The sequence below is a fragment of the Epinephelus lanceolatus genome, chromosome 5 (assembly GCF_041903045.1).
Source record: "Epinephelus lanceolatus isolate andai-2023 chromosome 5, ASM4190304v1, whole genome shotgun sequence".
Lineage (NCBI taxonomy): Eukaryota > Metazoa > Chordata > Actinopteri > Perciformes > Serranidae > Epinephelus > Epinephelus lanceolatus.
This window is the reverse complement of record NC_135738.1, coordinates 35426374-35440632: the sequence shown is the minus strand read 5'-3', so window position 1 is coordinate 35440632 and position 14259 is coordinate 35426374. Positions and strand designations below refer to the sequence as shown.

Here is a 14259-nt window from a genome sequence, read left to right as displayed (position 1 = left end):
TTGTGTTGTAGGTGGAACCAAACGCAGGACACGACAAGGACGAAGGTGAACAGGTTTAATGCAAGGATTATAGTTGTGAAACTCTAAGTGAGATGACTGCCAAGATGTATTCCAAAGCGAAACACTGTTTGAGACCAACAAACAAGAACACCGGTTGTTTTTTTAATGTTTCCAGTGGTGCTTGTACCACCAAACGTGGGTGTTTTTAAGTGAGCCATCACTGCGCTTCCAGCAGCATTTGTGGCACTGAATGTGGGCATCTTTTAAGCGAGCCATTGCTGCATTTCCAGTGGTGTTTGTGCCACCAAATGTGGGTGTTTTTTTAGAGAGCTGTCATTGTGTTTCCAGCAGTGCTCGTAGCACTGAATTTGGATATTTTTTAGCGAGTTGTCATTACATCTCCAGCTGTGTTGGACTCACATTCTGTTTCCATGGGTTGTAATAAAACAAAAAAAAGGGTTTTAAATGTCTTTTTTTTAATTAAAATTTCAAAATCTAAAAATATTTTTGAACTTCGTGCTCTTTGCGTACAATGGGACTAGCCCCTGTTAGAATTTACCAGAAATACAACTCAAGTCAACTTTATTTATATAGCACCTTTCATACAAACATGCAGACCAGAGTGCTTCACATGGCAAAATTGGAATGGCACAGAGACAAGACAATAAAATATTAAAAAAGCAAACAAGCCAAAAGATGATTAAAACTCCATAGAAGAAAAAGAGGATAAATAAATAAATAAATAAAATAGAATAACTTAACTGAGTTTTGTCCATTATGTTGAACTCTGCACTCTTACATAATTTAGTTACACTGAATAGTGTCAGCACAAAGGCTTTTATTATCTATCTATATCCTATATGTTTACATGATGACCTGAACTCATTAAAAAAGGAATTAACGCTTCAGTTCTGCTGCAATCCTCAGATATCGCAGCTTGTAGAGCAGGAGTGTTGGAGACTCTGAAAGAACAAGTATCCTACAGCCAAGCTACAGTATGTTCTACAGATAAGTGTCAGCATGGCTGTCATACAAACAGAAGGAAAAGAGCAGCACTTTATAACACTGCAATCAGCAATTATATAGCTTAACTAATACACCTGTCTCATCATATGTAGGATGTAACTTTAAGAAGGGAGTGCTACAGAGATAAGGTCAACTTCATTCATTCAGAGTTATGCCCCAGTTTTGAACTTTGAAACTTATTTTCTGCACTCCAGACGACTTTGGTTCAGAAATGATTTTCCAGCTCTGTGCTCCATCATGCTGCCCACATCACTGGTATCCTGTTTACACCAGTCTGTTTACTCGGCGTGGGCAGATGGCTGCACGTCACCTTCACATTCAGCTGTGCCGACGTGGGTGCATCCACTGTCCTACAAGACTTCATTACAATGCATCACACCCAGCTCAGCGCACTCGCATGGTAAATCTTATGCCCTTAAAAGGCGCTTTTCAACCGCCTGCTGTCTCTGCAACGGAGCCCTGTCTCTCTTCTGTTACTCCTGTGCAGACTCTGCTGGTGAAAGGTGGGATAGGACTGTGAGATTACAGTTCCTCCTCATGTCCCTGTTGACAAGGGTTTTGCACAAGCTTACATGAGGTTTTTTACATGTAAAATAAGTTTTGGGATGAGAGATAAAATAAGGGAAATGAAGAATCAGTGATGTCATTAGACCAAAACTGACAATTTGTTTGGATTTACTGTTTATTTTCTGGAAAACAGGCCTTTACTGATGGCTAAAGATGGAGAGTAAGTGCAGGAGTAACCTCTAATTAAAACTAAATTGCAACAATAATAATATTTTTTAACCCCCCCCCCCCTTTTATTGCTAAACAAATGGTTTTCTAAATGTTATTTTAAATATTTTGAGGTAATATTTTCGTAATATTTTGGTAACACAATGATAGTAAAGTGGCAGTTTATATGATCTCAAATTTTAATAAGTTTCTACACATACATTTCGTTTCTATGGTCATGTAGCCACTGTCTTTCTGGTGGATTGCTGTCTTAACTGCACTTTGCGGTTTAATACTGCAGCAGAGGCGTTTGACAGAAAGATAAAAACGCCATTGATTTTATATGTCAATTTCAATTTTACAAACCGTTGCGTTAATGAACACACCCCTTCTAAGCATCGTCCAATCCTCCCCGCCTCCCGACACCATGAACCAATCACAATGAAGCAGACGAACGTTCCCCTCATTTGATTGGCTACAATAAATGAACCAGGAAGTTTACAATTTCTGTAACTGTGTGCAAGATGGAAAGCTTACCTGCCGTTCTTTAAAAGGTTAGCGACACATTTAGCGATAATTTTGAAGTTGGTTGGCTTTGAGAACATCATGCACGTTATATTTTCATTACACTCAAAGCGCTTCATGTACAGTCTTTTGTGTAAGGATAAAGTAGTAATGCTGTGCTTTGCTAGCTAACGTTAGCCTATCATCCAGGGTCAAGATGAGAAGTTCTGGAATTTAACCACCGAGACATTTATGGACCAGCCGTCTTTAACTAAACGTTGTGACAAACAACACTAAAAATATTTAACACATTAACGCTATATTTGATACTATTGCTGTATCTTTTGGACTTTAAAGACTATGGAAGTAATTTTAAGTGCAGTGGCATAAGGTTGGCTGAATTTTAGTACAGTATTTTGGTTATGGGTCAATCCTAGGAAAGAGTTAATGGCGATAAATCATTAACCATAACATTACACAGTTAAGCTAAAGCATACAGACTGTGAAACATGCTGAATCTGCTCCCTAGATCACTGGTTCCCAATCTGAGGATTGGGACCCTCCAGAGGGGCACAAGACACATCTGAGGGTTTGTCACACAGATTATGAAAAAATATAAAGGATGAAAGGTAAAGTTTGTAACATTAAAGGGGTTTTGGTGGCATCCAACAGTAAATTTCAGATTGCAATGTCATGTGATCATGTTCATGATCTTTGAACTGAGAATACAGACCAAATACAGAAAGTACAATTGACTACAATTACATGTGGCAAGGCAGCAGAGAATAGCTTTTCTTGAAATGGATTCCTTAGGATTCCTTCAGTGTTCATTGTTCAGGAGGTTTTTACAGAAACTGAATTATCTGCAGAGATTTCTTTCCAAAACAAACACATCAGCTGATTAAAACTGGTAAAAACACTGAATTAAGTAGATGAACTTTATAAATGAGTGTATCTCCGACACTGTTTGGCATGTCGGTTTGGGGAACTCGTCCACCACCTGCTTATCTTTGCTCACCTTGTACTTCCTTAATTCAAGATACAGAAGTTGAGGAGGTTTTCAGCAGTAGTCGGATTATCTGCAGAGGTCTCTTCCTCTTCAAAACAAACTGACTCTATGATTTAAACTGGTAAAAAGCCTGAATAAAGCAGTTTCAAGTTACAAATCAGTGTAACTCATACGCTGCTTGTCGACAACCTCTCCTCTCAGTATAACAATCTAGGTGTGAATGAACACTAGGGCAACAACTTATGATGAGGGGTCAGAAGTAGATATCGCTTCATTTTAATGTGGCCACATGCCAAAAAGGATGGGGAAGCACTGAATAATTTATGAACTCAATAAGGAATACAGCAGCAACAATGAATTTGCTAGAATATGGCACCATTTTATGAACGACTGACAACAACAAATTGCTGAATTCAGTTGGAACTGATGTCACAAATGTAACAGATGTGACACTGATGTCAAACTTCTATGAGCCTACAAAGTCAGTTGTTTATTGAGTGTCTAACTCCAAAACTGACTTATAATATCATCACTATAAGTCCTGACAATGTCATTTCCATTTGAAGTAGCCAACTTTGTGGTTTTAGATATGTGCAAATATGATATACAATGATTATACTGAGATCACAGTATGCATTCTGTTTTTGATTTTTCCTTTAAGTGTACCCCACTGCATGTTAACATAATGACATCAGCGTGTTTGTTCTTCCATACTTTGTGTAGGAGTGTAGAGCACCATGGGTAACACAGAGAGTGTGGTGGTGCAGAAGCGGCTGACCCGCTTCCGCCCCGAGGAGCGGCCTGTGATTGAGGGGGTCTTCGACAGGCTTCAGGGCGGTGCTGGTGGCCCTTCAGGGGCCCCAGGGAAAACACCAGCAGGGAAGACACTAACGCTCGAGATGCTGCAGGTGTGATTGTTAATGCAGTAAATAAACTGAATAATTAGCAAATGTAGGAGTCATTCCACCTGTTTAGCAGGAACAAATATTATTGGTGATTTAAAAAAGATTATGTGCTTGTTTTTCTTTCTACTGCTTCATTATCTTTGCACTGAATGTTTACTCAGAGATAAATATATTTGACCTTAATTCCCTTTGCATTTAATTTCCAGTTATTGTTCTTTCTATCTTAGTGTAGTTTTACATATTTTATATACCTGCAGAAGGAATACGCTCTCAGAAACATGCTTTGTTTCTTTAACTCTGACTATATGTTATGCTCTTGTTCCACTGAGCAAATGTCATTTCAGTCCATTGTATTTTATCAGTTTATCTGTCAGTGTATAATCGACTCCTCCTTTTGTCTGTCCCAGTCTTCGATGGGCAGCCTGGCGCCAGACTCCATGGTGAGGAGGATCTACCAGTGCATGTGTCGTATTGACCCTGGAATGGCAGCACCCGCAGCTTCTGGGAAGACCAGCACCCCCACTGCTTCTGGAGTAGGTCGAGAGCAGTTGGTCATTTTCCTAGCAGACACCATGCGGGGCACCGCAGAAGAACGGGCTCCTCTCGTCTTGGCCATGTCTCAGCATGGAGCAGGGGCAGCAGCGGTTGTCACATGTGAGCAGGTAGCAGAGGTAAGGAGAGGGTGAAATTATATAGAAAATAATGTGTCAGATTCTGTGGTATGTCTTTTCTTCTCTACTTTTTCTTTTGTCACATGCTTGTGATTTCAACAGATGTGCCGCAGAGCGTTTCGGAGGTGGCTCTCCGCTCCGCTGTGCTAGTGACACAATTTTTTTTGTTGTACTTTGTAATTTGTCTGGTTCTGGATCAATTAACATGCAGTTCACATTCATTACTTGTGGAGGACCTGTTTGAATGTGAGACATAGATTGAATAAATTGCATGTAAGTTTGTCGTTACTCAGATATTTTTTTACATGATAGTTTTTTTTTTACTATAACTCAAGTAGTTATTTTTTATGATTACTTTTACTTCTACTTGAGGTATAGTAATTATCAAGTAACAATACTTTTACTGGAGTACCATTTTTGTTTGCTCCTCCCACTATTGGTCACAACCCTCCCTTCACTCTGCCCCTCCATCCCTTCTTACTGACACCCTGCTCTGACCTTTTTTAACCTTTCTCTGTAGTTCCTCCAAGACCTGATTTCTGCTGTAGTTCAGATTCTGGTCCACAGAGGGCGCCTGCAGGCCTGGAAGCCAGAGAAAATGGGTGATGGCTCCCTGGGTGTCAAACTCCTGGCAGAGCAGATGTGTTCTGAACTCAAACCATCAGGTAAACAAATGATTTGAACATATTAACAGTAAGAAAATGGGACTGATCTCCTCTTCCTGTTTCAATTCTCAGATCAGGGAGCTTGTGATGTTTCCTGTCTGGAGGACTGGATCTTCAGGGTCTCCCAGGTGTCATTATACCTGGAGATGCTGGTAGCTGAGGGCCTAAATGTGTCTTTGAGCAGCCGGCTGGCCCCCACCCTGCTGCCCCCCTGCAGGGAGACACCCTGGAAAGAGCTGAGGTGTCTGCTGGACCTTCCTGTCCTCATGTTTCTGGCGCCACAGGTCATTATACAAACGTATACGGCATTGTATTGGTCGACTATGACCAAGCTGATTTTCACTCCTTCCTCAGTGTGAGCATTTATTTGGTGAAAGTTCCAAAACCATAGTGCAGCTGATTTTTTTAAGAGAGTTCATACATTTGCCACCATCAGGAGCAATGTCTCTGTGTTTCTGCATTATTGGGGATGGAAAAATGAAAGAATAAATAACAAAAGACAGAAAGAAAGACTGAAAGAGAAAGAAGAGCCAAATATCAGCAGGTGGGCCACTGTTGCTTTAGTGGCATAAGTCGATTCTCAGTGGCATGTCACTGTTGATTATTATTATGTTGCAGCTGTTCTGCTGACTTATGGTACTTCTAAACAAAAAGTCACTCATGTTCCACTGACATATCCCCATTTCTATCAGCATATACCAATGGTATGTCACTTTGAAAGTAGAGTACTTTGCTTTTGTTCAGCTGGCATAAAGCACATGATAACGGTCACGTGTTCCAGAGGCATGAACCACTTTCCATAGGACAACATTTTCACATATGCCAAGGCATGTAAGTCGCTGCTGTGCACCACATAAAACCTGAATCCCACTTATGTCCCAGTGACAGGAGCCACTATTCACCCGCTGTAATCATGTGAAACTGGTAGCTTATACCATAATGTTGCAGTAAAGGAAGTTTGATATTGTGAGGCTTCACTCAAACTGCCTTGAGCCTTGCATTGAACAAAAAAAAAAAAAAAGACAACCTCCTTATGCCTGTAATAACTGTAATAACTGTATCCTGTAATAACTTTCCAGAACTGTAAAATCCTGTCTTAAGAGTAGTATAAATCTGTTTATAATGATTATGTTTTAGAGTTGACTATAAAAGTATAAAATGAATTAACTTTGTTGTACACAAACATTCAGACGTAAGAGTACACTTTTTTTTACCTCACAAAACCTTACCTACATTTGTAAAACTTGGAAAATGTGTATTGTATATAAGTTCTATTTTTGCTCCATGGTTAACACTATACTTATACCATCAGCCACCGCTTGATTCCTTTGAAAAGACAAGCCAGTTCTCTCAAACACCTTAGACTAAACACAAGCAGGGCTGTCGTCATGTAATTATAACTACTATAAATTTGACCTGTTTTATTTCTATAACGGGAACCAACAGTACTGAGAGCAAAGACTAAGGTAGAGTGGCATTAACTAGAAACCCAATAAATCATGTGGGAACATGAGGAACAGGTTTTTCCATCATATTGTGTGGCAGTAATGTGATCAGTTCCACCTACCTCATTGTCATCTAGTTTTATTACAGCTGCAGACAATTCATCAGACGTCACTGTTATTCCCACAGTGACATCATAAACAGTAAACCTTTTGCTTTGCACATCATCAGGCCATATCGTTAATATTCCTCCCATGACTTTAACTATTTCATCAGTGCAACTCATGCCTGTGTTTTAAGATGGTAAATGAGTTTTACTGTTATTCATGGTTTTGACTTCTTCTCAAAATTTACTGTAAATATGACATTGCAACTTCCTGGCAAACAAATCAGCCCTCATGGTTTTCTCATTTCCTGTAGTTAAATTTAGAATTGGTACATTTTTAAAACTCAAACAAAGGTCCTGTGGGCTGCTTGTAGTGGTAGTAGTAGTAGTGTTTATTTATATGGCACCTTTCTATGTCAGACATCATGAACAGCCTCACAATGAAAGGCAAAAGACGGACACAAGAATAAACAGAAATGCTGATTTGTACGCATAATACATCATTTTTGGTTTGCTGTTGGTTAAAGGAATACTTCAAAAATGACCATTTGTATTTCAATAACTAACAGTGTGTTATGTTGACATCAGGAAGAAAACGTTTTTTTTCTGCATGCCTCCATGATATATGAAGAATCCAAAAACAGATGTAAAAGATGTAAACAGATCTTTTGGTATAGTTTTGCTGTTGTTAAATGTGGCACCTCTTTACTTCAGTTCATCAAGAATTTTCTCCGTTTTTGGATTCTTAGTGCATTGTGGAAGCAGTTTTCTTCACAATGTCAAGGTAGCATATGGTGAGTAATTGATATGCAAATGATCATTTTGTGGGTGAAGTCGTTCTGTAATCACTTTAAGCAATAACATATAGGCAGCATAAATGATCACATAAAAGTGTAATTGTTCATTCATTCACATGCCGCTGTTACACAATGATATTTCCACACACTGTCATTGCACATCTCTGTGTTAATCTCTCCAGTTGCCAGACAGCTACAATGCCCCCTGGAGACTTGTGTTTTCCACACAGCTGCATGGAGAGAGCTTCACCAGGGTGGTGACCGGACTGACAAATTGCGGACCCACCCTGCTGCTCATCAAAGACACAAAGGGGCATGTTTTTGGGGGCTTTGCCTCCCATGCCTGGGAGGTCAAACCTCAGTTCCAGGGTGAGAGAAGAGATCCCACAGCACTTTGATGTTGTATGATGTAGATGTAATGTGCTATTTAATATTTAATGAATACCATCTCTAGCTTACCAGCTGCCTTCATCAATTTTACAGCAAACTCAGTAGCATTAGCCTACATGACTTGCTCTTTCATGTTTGCAAATGAACCAACAATTTGTAGCATTTGAAATACTGTGTTAGGTATTTAATATAACTGTACCTTAAATTAGAGTCAGAGCTTGCATAGTATATTAGCTGTTAAAGGTGCACCCTCAGACTTTTAATCAGTGTATTTAACTAAATATTGTTCAGTATTATGTTTACTTGAAAGTCATTCAAAGCTAAAGATTAATTTAAATGTATTTTAAGGATTATACAAATGCTAATATGGTGTGGCACCAACATTAGCCTTAGGATTACGAAAGGTTGTGAACTTACTACAAAAAAATGTTGTATTTTCCCTATAAAACTTTTTCACAGCAGGCATTTTTTGTGTGTAAAGAATTATATTAATGATGGCTCAGTTACATGTAGGTGCATCAGTATGCCAGTGTGCACATTATTGGTGGACTGGAACTGTAAGGCCATTATTAATGTTTAAATTACACCTGTGTTTGACATATCAAATTGCTGCAATGAAAAAGTTGTATTAAGTTGATGGAATTTCCAGATTTTCAACATCACTTTAGAGGGTTTGTGTGGTATCTAGTTTGTCATACCTTCATACCTCCCTGACATCTGTGGCATACAGTATTTGACAGTATTTGTGTAAAAACAAACAAAACAAACAAACAAAAAATGTAAAGCTGAGCTACTGATGATAGATGTCTTTGTAGCATGTATGTCATTGTCTAGCCTACAATGCTGTGTTTCTGATATGCATATCATGCTAATGAATAGATAGGAAATAAGCGCGTTGGGCTAAACGGAGATGACATGTTAAATAAAATCATGTGTCATCTCAAGTTATATGTTGCAAAATTCCCAAAAAGGGGGCAGAGGGGTTTTTCTTTTTTTAACTGTCCTGTAACGTGATCCCCACCATTAGCACCAGTTTCTCAGCTCTGCTAAAAGGACACATTGAGGAAGTAATACTACTTGTTTGAATAGTGTGGGCTGTCACTTGACTTTTTCTCTCAGATCTTCATAATTTGTATATATGTCTGTGTGCAGGTGACTCCAGATGCTTCCTGTTCACTGTGTTCCCCAGACTGAGAGTTTATACAGCAACAGGATACAACCAACACTTCATGTACCTCAACCACAGTCAGCAGACCATGCCCAACGGACTGGTGAGACTGCATAAGTTTTACAGAGAGGAACTCCTGGCCATAATTAAGATGAAATTAATCAGGTCTTTAATAAAACTAGACTGTCTGTGCATTAGAAAGACGCAAATAATTTTGAATTTGGTGCTACATGACCAGAGAAAACAGAGGAAAAGGGGCTGTGGCATTTGCTTTTGCTCAAGAAGTAGAAAAGCTACAACTACCAGACGCCGCACCAGACTAATAAACGCTGCTGCTGGTGGGTAATGTAAGATGCCGTACACATGCCGCATCTTTAACTGCCTGGAAATGTGAGGTCGGGCGCTGGGTGCTACTTTTGTGCCTTTTTTGAGCCAGCTGTCAAGAGTGCAGCAGCAGGTCTCGTCTGAGGTTGCTAAGCAACCTTAACAAGCACCGTATCAAAACCTGTTTACCTGAAATCTTGAGTGCAGAGCTAATCCTCCTCCAGGTGCTGTTTATAAGAGTGTGGACATATCGTCCGTGGGACAGATGAAGGCTCTTAGTAGCCCTGCACTTAAATGATCAACTTTTCTGTAGTTATCACAGACTGATATTTACAGAAGAAGGGAAAGATATCTGTCGGCTTTGACTGGTTGTTCCATGTCACATGACATGCAGTGCATGCTGCTGCGTTCCAAAAGTTGAGCTCGGTTTATTTCAGAGCGCAGCCGCCGCGACGACGTTGCTCTGGTGTTTGAGCGCAGCTGCCGTGCGTCTACATTGAAAACAATGAATTTGAGGGTGCAAAAAACGCGGCATGTGTACGGCCCCTAATGCAAACTTGTCAAAAAACGATCTTGTGTTACAGTTAAACAGTAAGCCAAAACATGTTTCTGAAAAATCAGAAATAGGCAATGCAGCAACAGAATCTTGGTTTATATTTAATCAGCACTGCCTAGTTTTACTTATCATTTAAGTTTTTTCTGCCTCTGTTTTCACTGTGCAGTAGACAGTATGGTGCTCACTTAAGTTCACAAATTCTCGCTATTTCAACTAAACAAAGCATTAAAATATGTTTCTAAAACATTTTAGGCAAGAAATAGGCAGCATGGATGAAAGTTTACCACAGTTCTCACATTCTAACACCCACATTGTTTTGATACAAGGCTGGTTGAAAATCAGCGAAGTATCCCTTTAAAGTTTCACTAATCTAGTAACTATGTCTCATGTTACAGTGGTCAATTGTAGTGACAAACTTGCACAGGATTATCCGCCAAGGGCTGACTGTAACTCCACTCTCATCTGTGTTGTTTGCAGCAGCAGGCAGCTGTTTTCAGAGATAAAGCTCTGATAAACCCACTGTATACTACCTGCCCAGCACCAAACAGCAGACAGACACAGTTAGAGACTAGCTTTTCTCAGAAGTTGATGGGGACCAAAACAGGGCTAAAAGGAGAGTGAATGTTTAACACAACATAATATGTCAATTTTATGTTTGATTTCACAAAATATTAATAGTTGAATTCCATAAACAGTATTTCCACTTCAGGATAAAACCAAGACTTCAATGATATTTAAGATTTAATTTAATAAATACTTGTCTTCAGCCTTTTTGTCTCGTGGTGTTTATGTTTTGCGATCTTCATCAGGGTATGGGCGGTCAGCACGGCTACTTCGGACTTTGGCTGGACAGTGAATTTGGCCGAGGTCATAGCCGTGCACGGCCGAAGTGCACCACCTACGGCAGCCCTCAGCTCTCTGGAGAAGAGGACTTCACCCTTGACTCAATGGAAGTGTGGGCGGTTGGAAAACCTCCAGAACCAGAGGAGGTCAGAGTCTGAATACTTGCTCATTTTAATATTTTTTCTTTCTTGGACTTTTTTTTTTGCCTTTATTTGATAGTAGACACAATAGAGGCAGACAGCAAACAAGGGGAGAGACTGGGTATGACAGCAACAAAGTGCTTTAATGCCTTTTTTCAGTACAGACAGGGTGAACAGACCAGTTTTTTTTATTTCAGGTCAACAATTTGTCACACACTGAAATTCATATTCAGTAAAATCACAACAAAACTCTGCACTCTTTTTTTTTTAGAATTTAGGCAAAGGAGAACATGCAACATCAGGCATGTAATTAATTGTACCACAAATAGAGAACTTCATTTACATTATGGCTTTTTGACACGATACAGCTGTTTCCTTTAGAATATGAAGACTTAAATTTGGTATTTCTGTATGTTTTCAGGGCGAGGAAGGGCAGGGCAAGAGGAGTGTCCTGCATATGGATCCAGAGGTCCAGGCCATAATGGAGATGACGGGGAAGACTCTGCACAGTCAGGGCTTCAGGGAGCCAGAGGAAGACCAGGAGTAATGAGGGGCAACTAGACCAAAACAGTCTTAACTTATAAAGACTTGCAGTCCACCTGGTATCAAAAAGCATGATTTTGTCATCTGACATAGCGGACTTAAAGACACTTTCCAGGATACAATAGAGTGATAACAGATTTCTATTCCCTGCCTTTTATTCAGTTTGGACTGTTTTACAACAAAATGCAACTTCTTCCAAGGGTAGCTTTGGTATTTTTCAACTTGGATCCTATTTTCCCACGTTCTGTCTCAGTAACTAATGAAATTGGTCCAATATTGACCAAGAGTGGGAAAACAGGCTACGGTGAAAAGTTAATGGGCAACTGTGGGCACTTAGAATAATACTCTGAGCCTGTCAGTGGCAAAAACAAGCACTTTTACTGGCCGTAAATTGACAATGCAGAAATGCCCAAAGTGGTTACAGTGCAGCCTGTTTTGCGGCTGCCAGCTGCTACGCTGTGGCTCAATACTGGATCAGTTTCAAAAATTGTTGTTCCCACAGTCACTTAGACACAAAACATAGGAAAACGGAGTTGAGATTGAAAAATACAGAAGTTACCCTTTAATTACACAAAGCACAGAAGTCATTCTACACCAGTCAGCTGTCAAACATGGTGTTGGCTATGGAAGACGTCATCACAACATAAACCAGGCTAAAAGGGCCTAATTAGGTTTAAAGGCAGCTTATAAGTGGTCTGTGAAGTCTAATCTAACCCCTTCACACACAACAGAAAGCTACCAGTGTGCGGGCATCAAGCAAGCTTTCATTATCAGTGTGAAAGGGACCAATGTGTCATTGGTTTGTTAACGCTTATTTCCACCACACTACACTGGTATTTGATAGAGGCAAACTTTTTTCAGTGAGTATTCAAGTAATACATCAGAAAAATCTATCAGAGAAAAGGCAGTAGGAGCAGTTTCTTCCTCAGCAGAAGCCTAGCTCAACCAAACGCAATGCATCCACATGATTTTTACTGAAACGACTGACTGAAGTATTAGGTTGAGGAAAGAAAGCCCAACGTAACATTAAGTTACATTGTTACTGATTATGTATAACAGTGAAATAATACAGTGAATTATACTGAAGATCTGGTTTTAAAGGATCGTTTTTATTTACTATTTTAAAAAACCCTTCAGGTTTAGGAGACAAAAAGTGACACAGGCCTATCGAGATGGTCCACCCTCTGAGCCATTACATGTATGAGAACATGTGACCAGTGACCAATCTGTTTATTCAGATACCAGGGGTTCTTAATAATTGATCCCTCCTCAAACTGACTGGATAAGCTTAATGAAACAATAATGAATAAATGAAATTAATAAAAGAGACAGAACAAAGGTTACGATATTGTAACCTTTGTGCTATAAGCACAGGCTTTGACCTCTACTGGACTCCTTTGGTAATACTCCTCCCATCACAAGCATGCATTTGTCGGCCAATCAGGACGTGCCGACATGGATATGTGTGGACCCCACAGTGTATAAGGAGACACACCAAGGCTATCCATCATCATCCGACAGCCTCTTTAGTTAGCAGCATATTGACAGTACCCCTAGGTAGAGGGCTCTGCCTGTGCTAATAGAGCTAGGGTTACAGTATCGTAACCTTCATTCTAGCTCACAGAGCTTGTCTTACTGCATTAAGTTGTTCATGATTTTACAACTGAGACTGAGAAACTGCATCAAAGTCAACAGGTAATAAACTATACTGAAGATGCAGGCCAGTTTATTAGGGCTTGAATGTAACAGAATCTCATGGTCCAGTGCAGAGATGATTCTGTATGTCACCATTTATTGAACAGTTCTGCCAGTTGCTTTTAGCAGCAAGTCTAACTAGGTGCTGCCCAACTGAAAACACTGTATAACAGCAATGGCAACAGATTTATTGCCTCTTATAATAATTTCAGTCATTGTAGAATATACTGTTTAAAGTTGATGGAGATATTTCTGTGTGTGTGTGTGTGTGTGTGTGTGTGTGTGTGTGGTAAATACATTATTGCAGTGCTGCTCATACTAAAGTAAGATGGGGCCTGGAGGTTGCACCTACTTTCACTTGTGATTCTCAGTTGAGTGAACTGGGACATTTTGCTTAGTCAGTGTGTCTTCATTTCATCATGTTGTAAAAAATGTTGTTAAATGTTGGCATCAACATAAATGACCAGGTCTCCACTTTGACATCTCAATTGTACACAGGCACCTGCCCAGAGACTGAAAGGCAACTCTATTCATCCACCTCCTCCTCTTCTCTTCTCCTATCATGCAAATTACAGAGGCAAGTTACACATGCAAATCTTTTTTATACTCTTACAGCAAATTCACACAGTGGCATGGTGGTCATAGCTCAATAAAGAAGGCTTATACTTGTCTTTATATTTGTGTAAGAAAATTATTTTATTATTTATCCCCAGAAATGTGAATACATTTGAATTCGGGATGACCTCATTACAGTATCTGC

At 39.7% G+C, this 14259-nt stretch overlaps 1 protein-coding gene across 2 annotated transcripts; it reads left to right on the top strand.

Annotated features, from left to right (window-relative positions):
• Positions 1-2215: 2215 nt before the first annotated feature.
• On the top strand, positions 2216-14174 carry meak7 (MTOR associated protein, eak-7 homolog). 2 transcript variants are annotated; one of them, XM_078168160.1, is made up of 10 exons: positions 2262-2294; positions 2774-2873; positions 3977-4161; positions 4566-4829; positions 5350-5494; positions 5567-5778; positions 8023-8209; positions 9383-9501; positions 11088-11267; positions 11683-14174. In XM_078168160.1, exons 3-10 carry the CDS (start codon positions 3991-3993, stop codon positions 11806-11808), a joined length of 1404 nt encoding a protein of 467 aa, XP_078024286.1. In that variant the 5' UTR covers positions 2262-2294; positions 2774-2873; positions 3977-3990; the 3' UTR covers positions 11809-14174. The 2 variants fall into 2 exon arrangements, with proteins under 2 accessions (XP_033491642.1, XP_078024286.1); XM_033635751.2 differs by lacking the exon at positions 2774-2873 and having other exon boundaries at positions 2216-2294.
• Positions 14175-14259: the final 85 nt, after the last annotated feature.

Coding starts and splice junctions, on each gene's coding strand:
- meak7 (XM_033635751.2), top strand. CDS start 3,991: ATGGGTAACACAGAGAGTGTGGTGGTGCAGAAGCGGCTGACCCGCTTC. Junction 5,495..5,566: donor TTCTGAACTCAAACCATCAG/GTAAACAAATGA, acceptor TTCAATTCTCAG/ATCAGGGAGCTTGTGATGTT. Junction 5,779..8,022: donor TCATGTTTCTGGCGCCACAG/GTCATTATACAA, acceptor TAATCTCTCCAG/TTGCCAGACAGCTACAATGC.